Source organism: Rhinopithecus roxellana, chromosome 16, assembly GCF_007565055.1.
Source record: "Rhinopithecus roxellana isolate Shanxi Qingling chromosome 16, ASM756505v1, whole genome shotgun sequence".
Lineage (NCBI taxonomy): Eukaryota > Metazoa > Chordata > Mammalia > Primates > Cercopithecidae > Rhinopithecus > Rhinopithecus roxellana.
In genome coordinates this window covers 23,647,132-23,672,337 of record NC_044564.1, presented here as the reverse complement: position 1 = coordinate 23,672,337, position 25,206 = coordinate 23,647,132, and the positions used below count along the sequence as shown (strand labels likewise).

The 25,206-nt window shown below is 40.2% G+C and overlaps 1 protein-coding gene across 4 annotated transcripts in view; it reads left to right on the top strand.

Annotated features, from left to right (window-relative positions):
* Positions 1-25,206, top strand: part of UNC13B (unc-13 homolog B) — a 229,891-nt gene that overhangs the window by 116,227 nt on the left and 88,458 nt on the right. For 2 of the 4 annotated variants that reach the window (XM_010385830.2, XM_030920052.1), the window contains exons 8-10: positions 3,604-3,838; positions 19,020-19,334; positions 22,116-22,206. In XM_010385830.2, the coding sequence (XP_010384132.1) occupies positions 3,604-3,838; positions 19,020-19,334; positions 22,116-22,206 (641 nt within the window). Of the gene's footprint in view, positions 1-3,603; positions 3,839-8,737; positions 16,982-19,019; positions 19,335-22,115; positions 22,207-25,206 lie in introns of those variants that run through there. The other 2 variants (XM_030920050.1, XM_030920053.1) reach the window with 2 other exon arrangements.

Genomic DNA, 25,206 nt, shown 5'->3' with positions numbered 1-25,206 from the left:
TCCCACCACTGGGCCTTTAATCATGCCACTGCTTTTATCCAAATTCTAGAAGATATTTCCCCTCTGCCTCTAATCTTCACCTATTAAAAACAAACCAGTTCTTCAAAGCCATCTCCTCTGTAAAGCTTCCTTACTTACCCTATCAGGAAGTGATTTTACTTCTAACTCATAGCACTTGGTTTGTGCTATTTTCATGGTACTAACTGCCTTGTATAGCAATTCAATATTTGTATCTATATATTCTGTCTCCTACTAGACTGACTCTATATTCTGAGTCTTCTGTTGTTTAGTCTTGCATGTGTAGGCACTTACTGAATAGTTGAGTGAATAGGTGTTCCCAGCCTTTTAATTTTCCATCTTTCAAATAGACTTTACCAGGGGCTTTTCAACTTTTACCCTCAAACTGGCTTTCTAGTTCCTTCTTAGGCTGAACCAACCAAACCTGCACTCAGTTTCTCTCTGTAAAGCCAGGGCTTTTCTTGTCTAGTCGACATGGTGCTGTGGGGTAAATTGTGGAGTCAATAAGAGATTGTCAGTGACACATTAAAAACACAGTTATTTAATTCAAATTGAAGTGTTACACATTTTCCTGAATTTCCATTTTTAGTTTCTAATCAGGCTTGGTGCCAGGAGGTTTTACTTTTTAGGAAAACTGGAGGTGATTGCCTGTCACTACTTTTTTCTGTTTCTCTCCTTTGTCTCACTTTATTCCTTAGTATTTTCTCTCTCCTGCCCTCTCCTGCTTTTCATAATATCTTATACTCCCGACCTCTTCTTTCCATGGATGCTTTGTTTCTTAATATTTGCCCTTTATTTCTTTAGTGTAGAAATGTTGTTAGCCTTTAGTTAAGTTGTAGAGTATTCCTCCGGTTAGCCTAGCAAAATAAACAAAAAGCAGAGCATTATTTAGGAGTAATGGGTCGCATGCAGGGAGAAAGTAAAACCTATGGATTTGGGTCGTGGGCTTCTAACTCTGGCTGAGCTGCACTCTCCAGCCTCAAAAGCGATAGGATTGTCTGTCGCGGTTGCCTCCTTGGAGACTGAATCTTGGTTCTCTGGGTTATGTGCTAATACTTTTCCTGCCAGAGTTTAGTAGAACTCTGGTTTTGTCTTCTTTGTTGCCTCTGCCCCCTCATCTGTATGCATGAATAGTCCAGCACTAACTTCTACAGACTTGCTCTTTCTGTGGGTTCAGAAAGAATTAAGTCTGAGTGGCATATGGTTTTGTCTCTGGGTCCTATTTTTCTTGTCTTCAGAACAGCAGATGCATCAAGGGCTAAAACCAGTGCTTCCAAAGTCTCTTTTTCCTAATATGTCATCAGAGTGCTTTGTAAGCAGAATGCTTTGCATCCCTGTTGTTTGCTTTTGTTTTCAAGCTTTGCTACTCCTGCCCTGGTCAGTGGACTACTTGCTCCAAATGTCAAGTATTACTAATAATTGTTCCTGACCATTTGAACATTAGCTTCTTTCTCATGTTGATATTTTTCCTCCTGGGGTTCTAATCCCTCTCCTCTCCTTTTTTTATGTTCACATGTAACCATAAACTGAAATAGGAAAAGCTCATAAGATCATCTTACCCCATCTCCCATCTGTACCCACAAATATTATCGAGAGTCCAACGCTCAGATTTTCTTCCTTATCTATAAAACCTACATGTTTGTGCTCTGTCTCTTTTACTGGAACTCTTATCCTACCGGGTTGTCTAACAGAAGCCAAGGGGTCATTTCCCTATTATCTTCCATATGGCCCTATGTTTTACAATTCTGTGTGGAATTTTCTGTTCCTAGTTTTAACTCTTTTCTGTTTCCACTGTATAGATGCAAGTCCTTATTTCCTGCCTGAGCAATTGTAAAAGCCTAACCTTACGGTCTTCAGGAGGCTTCCACTGCCCACAATGCTACAAGATTATCTTTTTTTTTTTTTTTTTTTTTTTTTTTGAGACAGAGCCTTGCTCTGTCACCCAGGCTGGAGTGTGGCACAATCTTGGCTCATTGCAGCCTCTACCTCCTGGGTTCAAGTGATTCTTCTGCCTCAGCCTCCGGAGTAGCTAGGATTACAGGCACCTGCCATCATGCCTGGCTAATTTTTGTATTTTTGCAGAGATAGGGGTTCCATCATGTTGGCCAGGCTGGTCTCGAACTCCTGATCTCAGGTGATCTACCCGCTCGGCCTCCCAAAGTGCTGGGATTACAGGCGTGAGCCACTGCGCCTGGCCAAGATCATCTTTTAAAATTAATAACATGAGTTCATTTTCTGCTAAAAGTATCTGTATTTTGAGATGGTGAACATTCCTTTTCCTCATTGTGAACCAAATAGGAACTTGTCAAGAAAGGACATGTGGAACCCTGTTAATCATACACATAAGGGTATGGTGTCAGATACGACTTCCTCTTTGTAAAATAGGCTACAAAGCACTCTTAGGTTGAGCTCCCTTTCCAAGCACAGCGATGATTTGTAAGTGTGGTCTTTTAAGCTAATTTTAAGAAAAAACTGTAGACAGTCAGGTGCTGGTCTGAAAGGCAGAAATAATTCTATGAAATTGTAGTTACTGCTGTTAGATATTGGCTGCATTGTCAGCAAGATCCCATTGGCAGTGCATATGTTTTTTCTTCTCTCAGCCCATCCTCTGGATGGGAATTCTGAGCCTAGGTTGTAGGTGCTTGACAGGAATTGTTAGAAAAACCCAACACTGCAGCAGCACCATAAGAGTGCTACTGTTCTCAGCTGCATCTAGAGCCTTTGACTTGATTTCCAAGCCTTGGCTTTGACCCTCCTGATTTCCAGGACCAGCTTCTGATGTTGGACCTTATTTGGTACAGTCTGTATGTTTAAAAGTCTGAAAACACCAAGACATTAAACAAAGTTTTGTTATTTTCCCAAGATATGAAAAGCGAATATATATATATTTTGTGTGTGTGTGTGACTGAGTCTTGCTCTGTCACCCAGGCTGGAGTGCAGTGGTGCCATCTCAGCTCACTGCAACCTCCGACTCCTGGTTTCAAGCAATTCTCCTGCCTCAGCCTCCCAAGTAGCTGGGATTACAGGTGAACATCACCATACCCAGGTAATTTTTTGTATTTTTGGTAGAGACAAGGTTTCACCATGTTGGCCAGGCTCATCTTGAACTTCTGACCTCAAGTGATCCACCCACCTCAGCCTCCGAAAGTGCTAGGATTACAGGTGGGAGCCGCCACGCCTGGCCAAAAAGCTAATTTTTTAAACCTCTGCTCCCTTCCCCTTTCTTTAATAACAGAGGACCAGACTGTATTTTTGACATTTAAAAGCAGTTTTTAATTATGGTTATGATAGTTGGAGAAGCAGAATTCCAAAGAATTCTGCAGTGGGAAAATGCAACCTGGAGCTCCTCTAAGAATAAGCACTAAAATTAAACTAAGTATACTATCTCCTGTGATAAGGAAGAGAGACTTGTGGGTATTAATTGAGACTGTTCTGCTCATGGCTCTGAGGTCACTGGGCTCACGTGAAGCTTAGCTTGCTTTTGTTCTCAAGGTCCAGACTTGTTACTACTAAGTTAGAAGCAGAAATAATTCTGAAGAACTAAATAAAGCTGGGGTGCTTTCATTGAATGTGCTTATTCCATAGCTTTTGAAGACCCTGATAGTGCCGTCGATGACCGAGATAGTGACTATCGCAGTGAGACCAGCAACAGCATCCCACCTCCTTACCATACAACTTCCCAGCCCAACACTTCTGTGCACCAGTTCCCTGTGCCGGTGGGATTGCCGCAGCAGCTGCTACTTCAAGGCAGTTCCCGGGACTCTTGTAATGATTCTATGCAAAGTTATGACTTTGATTATCCTGAGCGGCGGGCCATCAGGTGGGTATTGGGCACAAAGTACTTTCTCTTCGTAATATCCAGGTCTCATGATGCAATTGGAAACAAGAATTTGGATGCTTTAACCTTAAGAGGAAGTGGAAGGGTAGCAGTATCACAGGCCAAACTACAGTCATTTTGTGTCGATTATTAGTTTTTTTTCTCTTCCACATGTTTGTACATTGCCATAAGGAATGTTTATACATTGCCATAAGGAATACTTATTTTTATGATCAGTGATTTTCAACTGATCAGGACAGGCCCACTTGGGGTGTGTCTGCCCCACTTCCTGACTCAGTGAGTTTGCTATACCCTTCGCCAAGATTAAAAACAGAAAAATCACAGATTGGATAGTCCTTCTTGCCTAAATATTTCCCTGGGAACTTTAGAAGAAAACCAATATGATTTCTTATAGCAGATTAAGTGTTTTTACTGGAGGCCAGGCGCGGTGGCTCAAGCCTGTAATCCCAGCACTTTGGGAGGCCGAGATGGGCGGATCACGAGGTCAGGAAATCCAGACCATCCTGGCTAACACGGTGAAACCCCGTCTCTACTAAAAAATACAAAAAACTAGCTGGGCGAGGTGGTGGGCGTCTGTAGTCCCAGCTACTTGGGAGGCTGAGGCAGGAGAATGGCGTAAACCTGGGAGGCGGAGCTTGCAGTGAGCTAAGATCCGGCCACTGCACTCCAGCCTGGGCGACAGAGCGAGAGTCCGTCTCAAAAAATATATATATATTTTTTTACTGGAACTTTAATTTTATTTTATTTCTAAAATATATAAAACAATTATGTGGTTTAAAAAATGTTAAGGTACAGGCCGGGCACAGTGGCTCAAGCCTGTAATCCCAGCACTTTGGGAGGCCGAGGCGGGCAGATCACGAGGTCAGGAGATCGAGACCATCCTGGCTAACACGGTGAAACCCCGTCTCTACTAAAAAATACAAAAAAACTAGCCGGGCGAGGTGGTGGGCGCCTGTAGTCCCAGCTACTCGGGAGGCTGAGGCAGGAGAATGGCGTAAACCCGGGAGGCGGAGCTTGCAGTGAGCTGAGATCCGGCCACTGCACTCCAGCCTGGGCGGCAGAGCAAGACTCTGTCTCAAAAAAAAAAAAAAAAAAAAAAAAATGTTTAGGTACAATACAGCATAAAGAGTTTCCCACCCACACTTACCTTCCTGTACCCTATCTTCTTCCTGTTTCATAATTCCCTTCCTATTTCATAATTCCCTTCCTATTTCATAATTCCCTTCCTACTGTTGTTTCTTATGTATCCTTCCTTAGACTATTGTCATATATTTATGAGTATAAAAGCAAATACATACCTATGTGCTCTCCCCTGCCCCAAGATGAAAAAAAAATTTCAGACTTAAAGAAAATTTAGAGAAGTAATTCAGTGAACACCCATATTCATGTTGCCTAGATTTACCAGTTGTGTTAACATTTTACCACATTTGCTTTATCTCATTCTCCCTAATATGTATTTATATACACATACATTTTCTCTGAACCACTTAAAAGTAAGTTGCAGATATTGTGTTACTTCATCAGAAAGTATTTCAGCATGTTACTCCTAAGAAAAAGAACTTTCTCTTATATAACCTCAATATCATGATCACATTCAAGAAGTTTAATGATGCAATGTTATTATCTAATGTTTAGACCATATTTAAATTTCCCCAGTTATCTCCATAATGTTCTGTATGTATATTTGTTCCTTTCTGGTCCAGGATCCAATCTAGAACTGTGGTGCATTGCATTTGGTTTTCATGTTTCCTTAGCCTCTTTTAATTTAGCAAAAATTTCGTTACTTTTTGTTTTTTTGGTCTTTTAAGAAGCTTTTTCTTTTTCTTTTTCTTTTTCTTTTTGAGACAGAGTCATACTCTGTCTCCCAGGCTGGAGTGCAATGGGGTGATCTTGGCTCACTGCAGCCTCAGCATTCCCTGTTCAAGTGATTCTCTTGCCTCAGCCTCCCGAGTAGCTGAGACTACAGGTGCATGCCACCATGCCCGGCTAATTTTTGTATTTTTCTTAGAGATGGGGTTTCACCCTGTTGGTCAAGCTGCGCTCCATCTCCTGGCCTCAAACGATCCACCTTCCTCTGCTTCCCAAATGGAATTATAGGCGTGAGCCGCCGTGCCTAGCCTAAGACACAATTTTTTTTTTTTCTGAAGAGTGCAGGCCAGTTGTTTTGAGAATGCCCTAGTTTGTTTTTGTCTGATTGTTTCTTCATGTTTAGAATCAGGTTAAACATTTTTGGCAAAAATGGTGGATGTTTCCTTCACATGCATTCAGGAAGCACATAGTTTGTCTTATTATTGGTGACGTTTAGTTTGATCTCATGGTTAAGAAATTTGGTATATGCTGTATTTCTCCAGTGTAAAGTAACCTCTTCTCCTTCGTAATTAATAATATCTGAAGTGATACCTGAGACTGTATCAATACTCTGTTTCCCCAATAGTCTTTTACTCAATGATCTTAGAATCCATTGATCCTTGCCTGAATCAGTTATTTTATTGATTGGAGGTTAGTTTTCAAAAAATCATTCCAATTTAGCTTATCCTTTTAGTTTCTAAAATTCACTAGACTGGCTAGGTGCAGTGGCTGATGCCTATAATCCCAGCACTTTGGGAGGCAAGACAGGAGGATCACTTGAGTCCAAGAGCTTGAGACCAGCCTGAGAAATATAGTGAAACCGCATCTCTACAAAAAATAAACAAAATTAGCTGGATTTGGTGGCGCATGCCTATAGTCCTAGTTACTTGGGAGGCTGAGTTGGGAGAGATTGCTTGAGTCTGGGAGGTTGAAGCTATAGTATGCCAAGATTGCACCACTGCACTCCAGCCTGGATGACAGAGCAAGACTCTGTCTCAGTCAATCAATAAAAAATTCACCAGACCATAGGATGATCTCCTTTTCTTGCCCACCTCACCAAACTGCTACATGGTGAGTTTAGAGACAGGGTCTTGCGTTGTTGCTCAGTTTGGTCTTGAATTCCTACGCTCAAGTGATCCTTCTGCCTCAGCCTCCCAAAGTGCTTGGATTACAGGTATGAGCCATTGCACCTGGCCTTCTGGAAGATTTTTAGTGACTAAGTGTCTGCTTTGATCTTGCTTCTGTTTCCTAAATGAATGCTTTGGATGTTAGATCTATAAAGAGCACACTGACCTAATAAGCTCCTAGCCTGTAGATTCTTTCTCCATCCCTACCTTGGTACATAGAAGAAGGCAGTCTGTAACCTAACTGAAAGAAAGGTCAGGCTATCTTCAGTATTCATAAGTCGCACATGTAACTTCTGCTATAATCAGTATAGCGAAAGATTTTCTTTTTACTGTGATCCTCAATGCATATAACTTTTAGATTTCACAAACAGCAAATCATAATGCCTTAGGCTGGGCACGGTGGCTCACACCTGTAATCCCAGTAGTTTGGGAGGCTGAGGCGGGTGGGTCACCTGAAGTCAGGAGTTCGAGACCAGCCTGGCCACCATGGTGAAAACCCACCTCTGCTAAAAATACAAAAATTAGCTGGGCCTGGTAGTGGGAACCTGTAATCCCACCTATTCAGGAGGCTGAGGCAGGAGAATTGCTTGAACCCAGGAGTCGGAGGTTGCAGTGAGTTGAGATTGTGCCATTGCACTCAGCCTGGGCAACAAGAGCGAAACTCTGTCTCAAAAAAAAATTATAATGCCTTAAATGATTTGTTATTTTTTGTAGTATAACAAAGTTTGACTTCTGCTGATAGTAAAAAAATGTTTTATATGTATTTTTTTCTTGTTAAAAGAAATATGTTTGACTATATTCTTGGCTATACATCCTCAAATATAACTTTCAGAAAGTTAACAGCTTGGCTTCTTTTTAGACTAAAAATTTATCAGCAAATTTCGGTTTCTTGAAATTCCTTGATATGTTTTCATGGTATACTTTAATATTGCAAATACATTCTAGATATTGGTACAACATGTTTAATTTTTTCGTTTGTTTCTTAGAAAAATAAAAGAATTCTAAAAAGCTCACCAGGCCGGGCGCGGTGGCTCAAGCCTGTAATCCCAGCACTTTGGGAGGCCGAGACGGGCAGATCACGAGGTCAGGAGATCAAGACCATCCTGGCTAACATGGTGAAACCCCGTCTCTACTAAAAATACAAAAAACTAGCCGGGCGACCTGGCGGGTGCCTGTAGTCCCAGCTACTCGGGAGGCTGAGGCAGGAGAATGGCGTGAACCCAGGAGGCGGAGCTTGCAGTGAGCTGAGATCCGGCCACTGCACTCCAGCCTGGGCGACAGAGCGAGACTCCGTCTCAAAAAAAAAAAAAAAAAAAGCTCACCAATGAAAATTTGCAAGTTGAAGCATTTAAAAATTGATATTATAGCTGTTCTTTTTCTGATATGGAATAAGCTATTTGGCTACACTGATATAATATTTAAGAACATGTGGATTTCTTTTTCATATTTTTTTAGTCTGAATGCTTTTTATCACATTGGCAATTTTATTATTCTAGTCTTCTCATTGAACATGTATTAAATCTTATAACTTCTTTCTTCCCTTTCCCTGTCTCTTCCTTTTTCTTTGCTTTATTGTTCCTCCAATTTTATCCCTTCACATCAGACAAGGCTCACGGGCTAAAGATGAAAAAATTAGGATTATTTCAGCCTTCTCTGATGTTGACTATGAAGAGCAAGAAGATATACATAAGGAGATAGAGGGGAAAATATCACAAGAGTGTCTAGAAAATAATAACATAAACTTGAAGGAAGCAGAGGTAAAAGAAATTAGAACCCTTTCAAAAATGGATAAATACTACAGCCAACAGAAACAACCAAAGTATAAGAACAGGAAAAAGACACCACGTCAGAGCCAACAAACAGAATTATCTACTGAATTTAAGGTTGAAGCATCTGTTTTCTCCAGGTATCCTCAAAAATATGATACACTAGATAGACGAAGAAAAAAGAAACCCTTATACAATTATTTTGAAGACACTGAAAGAAGGCATTATGATGAGAGATCTGAAACTAAGACTAACTACAAAAGTACATGCTCTAATACTGAAAATTGTACCCTTTGCCATACTGAAAATAAGAAACAAAATATGGGGTACCCAGTTTTGTACCCCTACAAAAATGGATTTGTGCTTAAGAGTGGCCTGCAGCGCATTGAGTTGGAAAGTCATGATTATCATCTGTCCCGTTGTTTAAGACACTGTGAAAAGTCATCTGGCTCAAACCAGCATGTCACTAATTTTACTTCATTAGATATTCTTGAAGATTCTACTAGTAGTACTTCTGATGAACTTCTGGGTTCCCCCATTTCTGATAAGCAGGAAAATTTACAGTCACCAACATGGCATTCATCCAGTGTCCACCATCTTGGAGATTTTCCTGAAGAATATTATGTAGCAAATTCAGTATTGCCATTACAAAGGATGAATTGTGATGCAAAAACACTTGGAGATCTGTCTGGGTGCTCTATAGAAGAGATAACCCCTTCCTCTATTGAGGAGCCCAAGGAGGACCATATTGATACAATGGATGAGCTTCAGTGTTTGGTAGAAACTGTGTCAGAATATTTAGCAGAGAAGGAAGAGGAGATTAATAGATTTGGTTCACTTTCAAAAACTAAAAAATCACATAAACAAAATAGTACTGTTGATGCAGAACAAAGAACGCCTGGGGATCAAATACCACCTTTAACTATTGTCAAGAATGACAAGGACACGGCCATCTCTTTCCCTGAGTTGACTGGAGTAAAATGTGCTGTTGGTTCTTTGTTTAGTTCACTCACAGAAAAAGTGGGTTCAGGTACAAAGCATCTAACAAACTCTGTGGAAAAGTTGGTTTCCTTAGTTCCAGAAAAAGCAGAAACTCTTAATCAAATAGAGGCGATTAATTTGGGATCTAAACCCAGAGCCATGGCAGTATTGGAAAAGGATCTTTCCATGCAATCTCCATTATCTTCTCAAAGAGATGATAATATGAATATAGGCAGACATGGAAAAACCTCTGAAAATGAGCACATGGGCAATAAAACTGGGAGCTTAGACTTTGAGAATGCAACAGAAAGTATTGCAAAGGACTCGGCTCTACAGAGTCAGAGTTCGGTTATAAAGTCGGTTTTCAGCAGGTTAAATCCATTGAAAATCTTTTCAGAAAAGGAGGAAACAAAAAAAGATGATGAGCAGAGTAAGCCACCGAGAAAAGAAAGCTTTGTTGAGTGTGGTTTGGAGTTAAAAAAAAGGGAAGGCACTCTTGACAATCACAATAGTAGCATCATTGCATTAAATAGTAGTGATGAAGAAACTACGGGCTGGTTTCAGATGCCCACAAGTGAGAATTTGTTGTCCTCCCAAGTAACTAGTGAACCTTCAAACTTAGCTAGTTCTGCAAGTAAAAATGATGACATTGAGAGTCTATTGGAGGGAAAACCCTGTATAGATGTGTCTGTGTTACCAGATCAACAAAAAATATGTGCCAAAGATACTCCAGGACATCCTTGTATAGATGGCAGTAGAACTGCAAATAAAGAGTTATCTTCAAAGCCATTAGAGGAAGACAGAGTTACTGGTAATGATGATTTCCTTGAGCCACTCAGAAAATCATTTAGCCAGTTTTTGCTCACTTCCCCTGAGACTTGTTCAAAGGAAAGTTTGTCAGAATCTGTGAAAATTCACCAGGTGGAGGAAGATGGATTGGAAAGGGGCTCTAAGAAAGATGGTCGTTCCTTTTCCTTTAGTGGAAAACTAAATCTTCCATTTTTTAGAGGTCTTGGTCATTCTGAAAAGCAACAGGAGTTAAAAGAGAAAGGAAGCATTTTTCCTTTGTTTAAATTTTCTTTCACTGACAGCAAGGTTACTGTTAATGATGGCTCAGCAGTAACCACTGATGAGGAGAGCAAAAAAAATTGCCATGAAGATACCAAACATAGTTCAATAAAATCTAGTTATGTTCCAAATATTCATAGTGATCTAGGAAAATTTGACAGCACAGAAGAATTTAAAAAGAATGACCAAATAGATTGTCCTGAAGATGCCAAACTTAATTCAATAAAATCTAGTTCAGTTCCAAATATTCCTGATGATCTAGAGAAGTTTGACAGTACAAAGGAATTTAATAAGAGTGACCAAGTAAATTGTCCTGAAGATGCCAAACTTAGTTCAATAAAATCTAGTTCAGTTCCAAATATTCATAATAATCTAGGGAAATTTGACAGTACAGAGGGATTTAATCAGAATGACCAAAGAAATAGTCCTGAAGATGCCAAATTTAATATAAAACAGTCTGATTCAGTTACAAATATTAATAATGATCCGGGGAAATTTGGGAACATAGAGGAATTAAATCCAAGTGACCACACAGCAGGAGAGAATTTTGAAAGAGATGGATTAGCTATCCCTGGAGTTGTGCCCAAAAAACATATAACTTCAGATCCTTTAGGAGAAGGTAAGAGTCTAATACAAGCAGCATCTTCAGTAGCATCAGACTCTTCATTAGAGTGTATTTCTACCACTTCGAAATCTACTTTGGTTAATGAAATTAATGAAGATAAGGTTATAGATAAGACTTCCAAGAAAAAAACCCAAGGAAGCTTCCTTTCTGGCCTGTTTAATAGGTTTTCTTCTGCTGAAAATTTGTCTAGTCAAGAATTAAATTTGAAAAATGATGACTCCCATCACAAGAATGATACCCCAGGTTTAATCTCTGGAATATTTAACCTGCTATCAAATAGCAGTATGACTGATCATAAACTGGAGGAAGCAAAGTTCGTGTCTTTAGGCAACACGAAGAGTTTGAATGGAGATACGCATTTATCTTTGGATGAGGTCCCTGCTACTTCATGTGTGACTTCTGAGAACTCGAAGAACCATGTTGAAAAACATGAAACTTCTGGCTTCATAGAAGCTTCCTTGTTACCTAAAGAAAATATACCATTATCTGATGCTGGGGTTGATAATCATCATTGTTCTCCTACAGGGAAAAATCAGCAAAGTGAAAAGCATCATCCCTCCTCTGAGAATATTGTACTTCACTGTGCTCCAAGTGCTCAGCTAGGTTTTTTGGATAAATCTATGGCTAAGAGGCAAATGCCAAACCATGTTCTTGAGGCAGAACTACATGAAAATTCAAAGAAGTTAAATTCACCTGTACTAAATACTAACATTCTCAATAAATCAAACAACTATCAGGCTTTTGAAGAGATGAACAGTCCTTTCTGTTTTGAATGGGACTCTGACATAAAAGATTTGTCTAAAAATTCCAGAAAACTTCAGCCAGTTTATTATATGTTAAATCAAAATAGATTTCCATCAGCAGATGCTTTCTTGTGGCTTGACTCAGAAAACTCAGTGATAAATTTTTGCCAAAAAGATCAAAATGCAAATATCTTGGAGTGGAGAACAAATCCAAACAGTGTCATTTGGTGTGACTTACCATATGAATCATTCAATCAGTTAGCATTTAATGAAGATTACTTATTAAGAGGTGATGTGTGGGCAGCTAACTCATTATATGGAAACTCTGGTCCTCTTCCAATTAATGAGGCTAATAATTCACTAGAAGAATTACCCATTGACTTAAGTTCTTCATCAGATCATGAAAAGACTAGATGCCCCATAGCTGATCAAAAATCATTAAGGATGGATGAAAACTTTGTTTTTTCAAGTTTTGGTTATGAGTACCAGGAATGGTTGTCATGTCTTGAACATGGAGTGTGGTGGCCATCAGAGGATGGGGATTATGGATATTATATGTTTCATGATGGTCAATATATCTATTCTCTTCTCACTGATTCTACTGGGCAGTATGCATATTTATTTATACCTGATTCTTATCAAGATTATTTGGATTGTGATTTACAGACAAATGGTCTATCAAGTATTATGTTGGATGACAGCATTATTTCTACCTGTAGTTTTAAAGTACTTGATGAGGAAGCCGAAATATTTTGGTATGTTGAAGAGGAACCAATTGATGACCCTCTTGATTTATCTTTAGCTTTGCCAAGAAGTGAAGAACCCTTATATCTAAATTTAGAAACCTTTTCACAAGTACTTAAAGAGTCAAGTTATGACCAAAGCGATCAGCCACTAGATTTTTCAGGCTATAATCGTCAAAAGTTTAAAGGAGATTTTAGATCTTTCAAAGAAAGGCCGTGTGGTTCTGAAGATCCTAAATGTACATTAGATCTCAGAAGTCAGCCCCAAACTATTAGTAATCATGTCTTAAACAGAGATCAAATTATAGAGAGAGATGAAAACCAGCCTCTAACTAAAGATTCATCAGTTCACCTTTCCAGTTTCCATTGGCTTCAGCCTTCTGTTGAAGAAGTTGCCTCTTTGGTTCATCCTGAAAATATGACTAAAGGCTCACAACAAGCAGAAGAGACATCATTAGTGAACAAAGTGACTTCAGTATTTTCTGTTTTGGGTGCCTCAGTTGGAAGTACTTTGAATTTTGATAAGAGTGAATCCTTAGAGTCTTTGGCCATGCAGAAAGTCAGTCAGCAGTCAGATTTAGCAGAGCTCACAGATGATGGCTTTCAGTCATTAATTGTGAGTAAGCAATTAGAGGGTAACTCCCCAAATGAGGAAAAAAGTCTTCTCAAGGATTCAGAAAGACAGATAGTATCCAATGTTCAGCATCCAGAATTGACCAAAAATATAAGGCAAGAATTCTTTTTAAATAAAAACATTCATGTGAAAAAGCAAAGTTTGTTAAAATCTGGTTTCCAGTTAAGCCAAACAACTCCTCAGGCTAAATTAGGTGTAAAAGATGACGAAATCATTACAATGGACTATATTTCAGTTTCTCCTGCACCTCAGCATAGTAGGGATGAGCATGAGAATTGTGAGCTTCCCCAGGACCAGTCGTCCAAAGAGTCTGAGGAAACATTATTTAAAACTGCACTGAAACTCTTCAGTAGAGAATCTTCAGTTAGTATGATAGCAAATGAAAAACAGTCATCTGGATTTTTGAACCTTTTTAAAACTCAGGTGAATAAAGAAGGATCACCAAACTTAGAAAAGACTGGTGATACAAATGTCAAGATATCACCTCAGGAAAAGAAAGAATCTTCTGGTGTTTCAAATTTTTGGGGTACCCTTGGGGATTTCTTTAAAGCCAATGTATCTCCTATACAGACAACTGAAAATATGTCTGTTTCTTCAGTGACTAATAAGGATGAGGTCAGGTCAAGTCCTACTCCTATAGAGCTAGCTAGCCAGGGTGCTGGGAACTTTCCTGCTGCACCAATTTCCTCTAAAGGGAAGGCTAGAGTTAGAAGACTGAACAAACAGACTACTATCGATGACAGTAGGTTAAAGGAACCATCAACTAGAGGGATCCAGGGTAATGATTTGACTGTAAAAGAGGTACCATTCAGAGACCACCTAATCCAGCAGTCACCTAATTCATCTTTTTCAACAAGTAGTCTCAAAGAGTCTTCCAGGGATTCTTCAGTAGAAACTAGTGGTGTGACTACAGTGACAGAAGCTTCAAAAAGTAATGAAATATCTTTTGATACCCTCAGCAAGAGAAATTCAAATGAACAATATCATTTTTCTGACAAAGACTGGAGTTTCTCCATGGCTACAACATCTTCACCTCAACCAGAGTTACCAACCAAAAAGAGTATATTTTCTTTTCTGACTGGATCTGAAAAATCTGAGAACAGAGCCTCTGCTAGTCTACCAAGAGCCAAATCTCAAGCAGAAGGGCTATTCACACTTCCTTCCTTTTTTTCCACTGCTAGCTCAAGCATTAAGAAGGATACCTCTCATAGTAGCTCTACTTTTAGTTTCTTCAGCTTGCCCTTTTTGGATCAAAATAAGGAGACCTCTGGGGAAAAACAAAGCATTTCAACTGTTGTTCCAGTGACCTCCCAGCCCTGTAAGAAGACAAATGTTTTTGTAGACAGTGGTAGCACAATGACCAGAGAAAGTTCCAGTGGTCATAGAGATAGCATAGCCCAAGAAGTAGTTCATGAACAGCAAATGGCACCTTGTATTTCCATTAACAACACAATTGAGGTTACCTCCCTTGCAGATGAGCTCAGTGTAGAGAAGAGGGACTGTGAGGAAAAACTGAGTTCCAATACTGGACCACGAACATCAGTGGATTTCCAGATGAATGAGTTGCAAAAAGACATTGTTCCTCCTTCACCAGAATTTCAGGCACAGGCTGAAACATTCTGCATTGGCCCAGAGAACCTTGGGATAGTTCCCCATGAAGAAGAGGCTTTCAACCACAAAGCCTTCCCCAGTGACTCACTGTCCAACTCCTTTTCACTTACTAAACAGTTAATTGAAAAATTCAATGACTTAGATAGTTGTACTAACTACCACCAAAATGAGAAATTTACTACTGAACCAGTGAACTTGCCATTAGAAAAGGCCCCCGATGAAGTCTTACCACAGATCCTGGGGCCAGCCCCTTCCTCTCCAGAGCCAGGGTGTGCAAGGAACCTTCAGAACCAAGATGTAGATAAAGAGAAAGACAAATCTGCATTGGGATCTTCAGTAGACATGCTTTCAGGGTTTGTGACCAAAGTGAAATCTTTCTCTGGGAGCTTAATTGAACCTCCCAAAACACTCTCTGGACTTTTCTCCTCTGCTAAATCTCCAAAGAAAAACTCCTTTTTCTTTCTTGCTTCTGATGCATCATCTCAGCCCCTCAAAGATGAATTATTTGGAATTTTCAAAAGTCCCAAGCCAGAGCCATACAAACAAGAATCATCTCTCCCAGCTACTTCATGGCTTCAAAATGGTTGTTCCAGAGATGCTGTAGGATCAGCACCTCCAGAAAGGAGAGAAGTTGCCTTTACAGCACCCAATTCAGAATCTACTCTCAGTGACTGTAGAATGACTGTGGTTAGTGCAAAGCCAGAATCAGATATCTTGACAGATGATCCTAAGCTAACAACCAAAATGGAAGACAATAATACACCTGAAAATATTCTGGAACTTAAACGTTCTGAAACAATTAATACATCTTCTTTCTCAGGCGATGATACTGGGCAAGGAGTATTGTCTCTGAGTGATGAAGGAGACATGGGGATATTGCAAGCTACAGACACAGAGGCATCATTAGAAGCAGAGAACATTGCGCTGCCAACACAGTTGCAATCAGATCCTACCTGCATTGCCGAAGAGCTTCCTCCAGTTCAGCCACCTCTTCCTCTTGAGCCAGAGCCAGCTATTCAAACTGCCTGCACAAACCAAGACTTACTGGAGCTGCATCCAGCCAGTTCACTAGAAACTGATACTACACTGTTCAGTGATGCAAGTGTGAGCCAGAGCACCACACTGGAAACCGAAGGGCGCTTTTCTCATCCTCTGCTGGAGGACCCTGTGCTTCCTGCCAAAGAAAGTTGTGAGATAATTCATGCCAAGAAAGATCCACCTGCAGTCCCCCAGGAAACAGAGCAGTCAAGACCACGTTTTGAGATCCCAAATGTGACCAGTTGGCCAAAGCTTCGTTTGCCATCCTCTGCTACTAACCATGGGAAACCACTGAGCTCTTTCTTTTCCTCATCTCTCCCCCCTGGCAATAGAGCAGCAGAGACTGGTTTAATGTCCAGTTTTAAGAAGTTGTCAACTCTCTTTGAGGGAAATAGTGAGGGGAAAGGAAGTGTACTAGCAAGTGATCCAAAACTACGGTTTGGAAAGGTGGATCTTTCATTTCCGTGGCCAAAAGAGAACAAAGGGGGCCCTGAGCAAATGCCTACAGAATCTTCCCCTCCAGTTTTAGTTACTAGTAGTGATCAGGACCTTAACTCCAGTGAGGCTAACAAAGCTTTGGAGTCTTCTCAGATATCTGGGGCCAGTGCTCAGCCAGATAAAGTCTATACTCAGCCCTCTGGGACCTTTGAGCAGCTGGCGGCCAGGCCAGAGGTCTGTGCTCAGGGGCTTTCAGGGCCTGAAGAAGGGGGAAACCAGCAGGAAATCTCAGCATCCGGAGAACACTGGGATACCAAAGGCAACCTCTCTGGCCCCACCTGTCCTTCAGGGAAACATGAGGAAGAACCCTCCACTGTCTCTGAGATATTTCACCAGCCAGAAAAACAGGAAGAGGAGGCAGTGCCTGCTAGTACTGACTCTGATTTGAATGTACAGCAGCCAGTCACTCTGAATGACATCATGGAGCCAATGACCAACGAAAGGCCTGTTCTTAACTCAAGCATCATAAATGGCTTTAAAGAATCGACCATTTATGATGCAAGTGACTTAGTGGTAGATTAATCATAGCTTACTTTTTATCCTTCCTGTGTCTTTCCTAGTACCCAAGCTTCATGTTAATTAGGGGTTAAATAACAAGAACTCAATGTGTGGGTATTTTCCTCCTCCTCCTCTCTATGCCAATTGTAATTCATCTATTGGAACAAGGAGCTTCCTGTTTAAAGCAAAGGCTGGGCCCGGAGATTTACTCACTCTGGTTTGCTCTGCCTTGTATAATGCGAAACGGAGAAAGGAGGGCAGGAAGAGGTAGCAAGTAGTTGGTGGTATATATTAACTACAACTACATGATAGGCTAGGATGCTTCCTTGGGCCTGAGGCACTTATATCTTGTAGGAGATGGGGATAGACCTATTTTGCTTTGTTTTTTCAAGTCTTCTAAGATGCTTTCTCCAGTGGCAATGAGTGTATCGAGTTAAATACAAAGTGCAAAGGATGCCTTGGGATAGTCTGTATTTCCATATCGTATTCCATACAGATTTACATAACTTCTTCCAGGGTATCGTCTCTGCCTTTTACTACCCTCAAGGCGGATGTTTGATAAATGCTTTGAGTAAAATCTCACAGGAACTCAGAGGTGTCCTTTGCTGTAGTTCTTCAGTCTCGAGCAGTGTGCTGGATCCATCTGCAGAGGGTACTATTATTTCCCCTAAGAAGCAGTACCGTACAGTACAGATTAAGAATGCTACCTTGACCTCTGGCCCAGACTTGTTCAAAGTGGTTGGTCAGGGTCAGTGTGTGTGTGTATGTGTACTTATGTACAAGTATATGTGTATGTGTGTTGAACTACTCAGAGCAGTGACCTGGTACCTATTCTGCTGTCATGGGCTAGAGGATCAGAAATCAGCCTGATAATACCAGGTAATTAGGAGGAACTTTAGGGAAAATCCCATTGGAAAATAACAGTGATTTTTCTTCTTTGACCAAGGGTAAACACAAGCCCTTTAGTTTAAAGGCTTGACTCTGTGGTAAGAAAATTCTTGAAAAGAACTGAATCCCTTAGATGATACGGACATAAAACTCAAGGAAGTAACTTCTAGGTACTGCTCTTCTTTCCACCACTCTGCCCTTCTTGCCACTGTCACTTTCTCTGCTATAACTGCTTTCTCTCATAACTTTCTGGACGTGGGAATACAGGTGATTGAGAAAAGATTGGCTTGCTGGTCTTCAGATACAGAGATACATGAATACAGCTCTGACCCAGATCCTGGAGTTGGACTTTGTCCACTCTTTCCAAAACTGAGCCTTGCCCTGAAAAAAGCTCAGTTACAGATGTTCATCTTTGGGACACTTCCTGTGCTGCCAGGGATATCATTGTAGCACTTATGTTGATGAGTCCATTCCTTTGTGGAATCTCTTGGTCCTGGCCTCCATCTTCCAGTGGGTTCTATTAACTCGTCTTGCAGATGAGGAAACTGAGATGATAATTGAAGGAACATATCTACTCTCCTTTGCTCATCCTAAGGTACAAGAATACACATTTACAATTGTAGAGGAAGAGATAATGACCTCAGTGTAATAAGTAATAGAAAAAGAGTGGAGTTCATTCATTCCATTTTACTGTGTGGAAATTTAAAAAAATTTAATCACAGCCACTGGACAAGCTTCTTTAGAAGACTGAATAAAGAATTTTAGGAACAAGTAACAGGCCATTTTAATAATTTTTAATCCTACTCACAAATAGCCTATTAAGATAAAATATCCTTCAAAGTCAAGTACAGGGCTGAGGTTAAGTGTCGTTGGAGAACCCAGCATGTTGTGTTGTTTTCCTGTTGTGTTTTTGCTGAATAGAGACTAATTCTTCTAGATTATGAAGTTTGGTCCTCTCTTCCCAGGAACCTCCTATTTGATTCTTGCTACTGATATAGTCATTATTTCCTGGATGTCTCCATGCTTTTGTCCATGCTTTTGTCCTGGTCCTTGATTGCATTTATTTACTTTTCTGTCTTTCTGTCATTCTCACAGCCCCACCAGCAGCAGTAGGTATGGCTCCTCCTGTAATGTGAGTCAAGGAAGCTCTCAGCTAAGTGAACTAGACCAGTATCATGAACAAGATGACGACCATCGGGAGAGGGACTCAATTCATTCTTGCCACAGCTCTAACAGCCTGTCCAGAGATGGCCAAGCAGGTTTCAGAGAACAAGAGAAGCCCTTGGAGGTGACAGTTCAAGCAGAGAAGGAGGCAGCATGTGAACCCAAGAAGACGAAAGAAGATGCCACAACCCCTCCTCCCCCAGATCTGATGCAGCACAAAGACCACTTCCTAGGTCCCCAGGAAAGGTAGGCAACAGCTCCCTTGAGGAGCTCACATGGCTTCCTCGGTACCTGCCCTGTGGTATTGCTGAAAATAAGTGATTGTCATTTGTTTCCCTGCAGCTGGGTATGGTGGTAGTTAACACCCCCAGGCTCAACTCTATATTGCTTCCTTTGATTTATGGTGTACTTTCCAAGATATTTTGGAGATCTCTGAAGAACATGTGGGTTTTTGTTTGTTTTTGAGATAGAGTCTCACTCTGTTGCCCAGGCTGGCTCGATCTTGGCTCACTGCAGCCTCGACAGCCTGGTCTCAAGCGATTCTCCCACCTCAGCCTCCTGAGTCCCTGGGACTACTAGCTGTGCACCACCACACCTGGCTAATGGTATTTTTTGTAGAGACAAGGTTTCACCACGTTGCCCAGGCTGGTCTTGAACTCCTGAGCTCAAGCAATCCACCTGCCTCAGACTCCCAAAGTGCTGGGATTACAGGTGTGTGCCACTGCACCTGGCCAGCACTTGGGTTCTTTGTCATTAGTGAGCTGCAGTGTACCAGGACTTCTTGAGTCTGCAGTTCATAGCTTACTAGTTGACCTTGTATATGGCAGCCTCTGAGTCAGGAACTGACTTGAGTTGGGTTATTTCATCCACTGGGGCTGTTGTGGGTACTTTGGCTGACTTCCTAACCTATTAAGAATGCTACTTTGGCCTCTGGCCCAAACTTGTTCAAAGGGGTTGGTCAGGGTCAGTGTGTGTGCATGACTTATGTACAGGTATATGTGTATGTGTGTTGAACTACTCAGAACAGTGACCTGGTACCTATTCTGCTGGTAGGGGCTAGAGGATTAGAAATCAGCCTGAAAATACCAAGTAATTAGGAGGAACTTCAGGGAAATCCCATTGGAAAATAACAGTGATTTCTGTTATAACTTTTTTTGGTGAACATTTTGTTTTGTTTTTCCCTGGCTGAGAAACCCAGGACAGAGTTAAGAAAGAATTGATCTAGAAGTCAGATGTAACCCACCCCTCGGCCTCCTCAGGTCCTAGCAATGTGTCTGCCAATTCATATCCATGGGAAGAAAAATTTAAAATGTGTCCTCTTTAACATCTCATAATGAAGCCGAGTACAGAGTCTGAATGTTATTACTAGCTAAATTGGTTAGACTATCCAATAGGTTAGAGCAGAGCCAGAGTTCTCAGACTCGGCACTGGAGACATTTTGGGCCAGGTGATTCTTTGTTGTGTATATTATAGGATGTTTAAAAGCATCACTGGCCTCTACACACTAGATACCAGTAGCAATCCTCGCAACCCTCAGCTATGACAACTAAAACTGTCTCCTGACAGATTTCCCCTGGAGGGACAGTTGCCCACTGGGGTAGAGTGATAAGGGATGGGTATGATGTAGACTTTCAAATTTCAAGATCTAATAATAAAGCCTCTCACTGAAAGACCAGAGCACTGAATGCGGATTACATGGTAAAAATTAGGGAGTGGCTGATGCTTCTACTTTACTACTGGATTAATAGATGAATCCCAAACCTTTCTGAAGATATTAACTTATTTTCTCTCTTCTTCCCTTTTTTGATTTTTAGTCATCTCTGGTAGCTCATCTAATAGATGAGACATCCAGGAGGTGAGCTGCGGACCAGGCTTCTTATTGGGTTGATGACCCACTGAAAAACTGACTCTGGCTCTCCATAGACCTTAGACTTGGCAGTCACTATTATCAGGGCAGAGCTCCTTGTGGAGAAGCAGAAGTGCCCAGCATGAGTCCTTGTCCTTCTCTACTGGTTGTGTCCTCTCAGGTCCTATCTGTGAGAGTGAAATCCAGTTCTACCTTGGCCAGAAGTGCCCACAAATGTTTTAGAACAGTTGACACATTTAGTTGGCATCGGAACCAACCATATATTTTACATGTCTAGATGGTGGACACTTGTTTGCTGAATTGACTGTAGACCTCAAAGAGAGAAAGGAGAAATATTGTTGCCAAGAATTAACCACTATTCTAGTTAGTGTGGATAATGAATTGTTCTAATGCAGGGTAGTGTTTCTGTCTCAAAGGTATTTTGTTATGTGTATTGTTCATTTTACTGAGGGTGTTCTAGAAGCAGCTCAAGGAACAAGATCATGGCAGTAGAAGGGCTGTGTGTGTTGTTGTTTTTTTTCCCTTGGCACTTTTCATGTAAAAAGGAATGGGTAAGACTTCTAAAATACTTAGTGGAACAGGAAGGGTTTGCAGGAACAAAATTCTGCCCTAAGGATGCTATGCAAAACCCCCAAGGGAACTGATTGTTTTGAGAAGTGCAGTGAAAGGGATTGAAAGGCTTATTCCACCCCTCTCTGCATGGTTTCTATGCTTCGTATTGACTCAAGGCTCTTGCCATTGCCTCTAGAGTCCTGATCCTGGAGTGTTCCAGGGAGCCACCACATTGGGTAAATGAAAAAAAGGAGTAGGAAAGAAGGAAACAGATGAAAAGCTAAAAGGAATTGTCATTTTAGAGTGCCATGATCATGCCACTGCACTTCAGCCTGGGCAGGGTCTTTTTTTGAGACCCTGTCTCAAAAAAATAAATAAATAAATAAAAGAGGGAACAGATGAGAAGCTAAAAGGAGTTATCGTTTTAGAGAGGAATTGTTTTCACATTGGATATTCAGTACTATGCTGTTTTAGTAGCCTGAATCACTAAATAAGTGTAGGCATGAGTACAAACCATTTTATTTTAGACATTTGGCAGTCTTGCCTTGAGCAGTGTCACCTTGTGGCCTTGGCTGTTTTTAAGAAATGTACTTTTTCTCTGTTACAAGTTTTCCTGAGGAGAATGTATCTTCACCATTTACCCAAGCCAGAGCACATTGGATCCGAGCAGTTACCAAGGTTCGACTCCAGCTGCAGGAGGTAGGAAATCTGTTCTAGTACTGGTTGGGACAATTTTTCCTTTGAAATTGGGAGACATATGGTGCTGGAGAAGCAATCAGTGATTAGTCATCTTCTTACAGTGTGCTTCTGGGAATGCATGACAATTAAGCCAGAGCTTTAAGGGATGGGAAGTGGCCAGTGGCTTTCCTCTGTGCTGATGAATGGAAATTAAATAGACCTAGTGGGCTGAGAGTCTGACCATAAAGTTAGATGCTTATTTTCAATTACTGTTCATTGTCTCTTTGAAGCAGTTTGCATTTAGGGCAAGAGAAGATTTCAAGCCCCTTAGGATAGTTGTCTCCCTTACCTAGCCAGTTCATACTGGCTAATCTGTAGGGGCCAAAACAGGGTACAAAAATATCTATGGAATTTGCCAGTTGACGTACCAAAGCATCAACACACTAAGATCTGAAACAACTTAAAAAATGTAAAAACAAAGATAAATATTTTTCATTTTCAGTGTTACAAGTTTAAAGTGTCTTTATCTGTGTGTCAGGAGGTAGGCAGTCTTTAGGCAGAAGGTGCTTTTTTTTTTCCATGTAAGTTTAGGAGGTACAAGTGCAAGTTTGATACATGGATATATTGCATAGTGGTGAAGTCTGGGCTTTGGGTGTAGCCATTATCCGAATAGTGTACATTATTTCCATTAAGTAATTTCTTTTTCCTTACCTGCTTCCACCCTTCTAAGTCTCCAGTGTCTATTATTCCACAGTGTCTATAAATCCATGTGTACACATTATTTATTTAGTTCCCACTTATAAGTGAAACCATGCAGTATCCCATGGTGTGTGTGTGTGTGTGTGTGTGTATATATATATATATATATACCACATTTTTAAAAGCCAAACATCTGTTGATGGACACTTAGGTTGATTCCATATCTTTTTCCTTTTTTTTTTTTTTTTTTTTTTTGAGTTGAGGTCTTGCTCTTTTGCCCAGCCTGAGTTCAGTGGCATGATCACTGCAGCTTTGAACTCCTAGGCTCGAGGAATCCTCCTACCTGTGCCTCTTTAGTAGCTGGGTCTACAGGCAAGCACCACCATGCCTGGCTAATTTAAAAAAAAAAATTTTTTTTTTTGTAGAGGCAGGGTCTTGCTGTATTGCCCAGGCTGGTCTTGAACTCCTGGCCTCAAGCGATCCTCCCACTTTGGCCTTCCAAAGTGCTGAGAGTACAGGTGTGAGTCACTATATTCAGCCCATGATATTTTTGCTACTGTGAATAGTGCTGCAATAAACATATGGGTGCAGGTATCTTTTTGATATAATGATTTATTGAAGTTACATGTTTAATGACAGTTGCCTATCGGTAGTATAATATCTGGCAGATATTAAAAGTGCAATCATGCTCACATATGTGCACATGTACTTTAAAAATTAATTTATTTTGAAGCAATTTCAAACTTAAGGAAAAGTTGCAAAAACAGTAAAGAACTACTATGTCTCCTCACCCAGATGCTCCAACTATTCACATTTCACATTTACTTCATTTCCTTCCCTCCATTATGATCAATCTTTTTCTGAATCATTTGAGTGAAAATTGGAGACATGATATTCTGTCATTCCTAAATCTTCCTTTGTATTTCCCTATAAACAAGGCTACTGTCCTGTATAACCACAGTATAACCATTCAAATCTGCCAAACAACAATAACAACACTATTATCAAGACCCTATGCATATTTTGCCAGCCATCCCAACAATGCCCCTTTTTCCTTTCTAATCCAGAATCCAATCCGGGATGACACGTTGCATTTAGTCATGATATCTCTTTAGCTTCCTTCAGTGTTTCCCATCCTCAGCAGTTTTAAATGCTATAGGCTTTTCATTTTGTAGCGCATTCTCCAATTTGGGTTCATTCTGTGTTTCCTCATGTCCGGACTGAAGCCATCCTTTCATGGCAGGAATTACACAATAAAATGATACTGTGCTCTTTTCAGAGCATTGCGTCAGAAAGTACCTGATGTCAATGTGTCCTACCATTTATAATGTTAGCCTTGATCACTTGGTTAAGATTGTATTGGCCAGGTTTCTCCACTGTCAAAGCACCATTTTTCCCTTTGTAATTGTTAAGTGCCTTGTGGTGCAGTACTCTGAGGATATGCTGGTATCTCTTTCCTCATCAAATCTCTACCTACCAGCTAAGTAGCCGTTTCCTGTCTGAATCTACCACCGCTAATGGTGCTTGCCAATTGGTAACTTTGTTTCTATTATTCTTTCTATATTAATTCGTTGGCATTCTGTTTTTAGGAAGAGATTTCCCTTTTCTCTCATTAATTTATTTATGTCAATATTGCATTATGACTCTTACATTTCTAACTTATTACGTGAGTTATAATCCATTACTGTCATTTATTTTAGTGCTCAAATTGTTCTGGCTTCATATGAGCACTCTTAATTTGACCCTTCAGGGAGAAGATAATGTTTTAGTAATTACTGAAAAGATAGCTGCTTGGAAAAGGTATTTTGAATACGGATATCTGAAAATGCTACTATTTGTGTGTATATATATATGTGTGTGTGTGTGTGTTCTTTTATCAGAAACAGTGTTACTGATAAAAACTCATAACTGCATTCTCTAAAATCTTGGAAAGAGACTATTAACATATTAAAAAACTTTCTAATGACAATTTCCAATGAGTTTTGAACTTATTTGTTAAAAATATGAAAATATTTCTCATGATTTTGCAAGAACAGCTGACTGACATCAGAGAAGAGGAAAAATTACTAAAGTTTAACAAAATCTCTGAATAATTAGTATGTTGGAACCAATTGCTCTTCTTTCATTAGATTTGATATATCATCATCTTTTTCAGCTGTGACAGCTATGAAAACCATGTATTGAAGTAATTGAATGTACAGTCAGACCTTAAAGTCATTCTATAACAAAATATTAAAATAAGATTTAGGAAACAATTAGGCATATTATATCACATTATTATTATTATTATTATTATTATTTTTTTTTTTTTTTTTTTTTTTT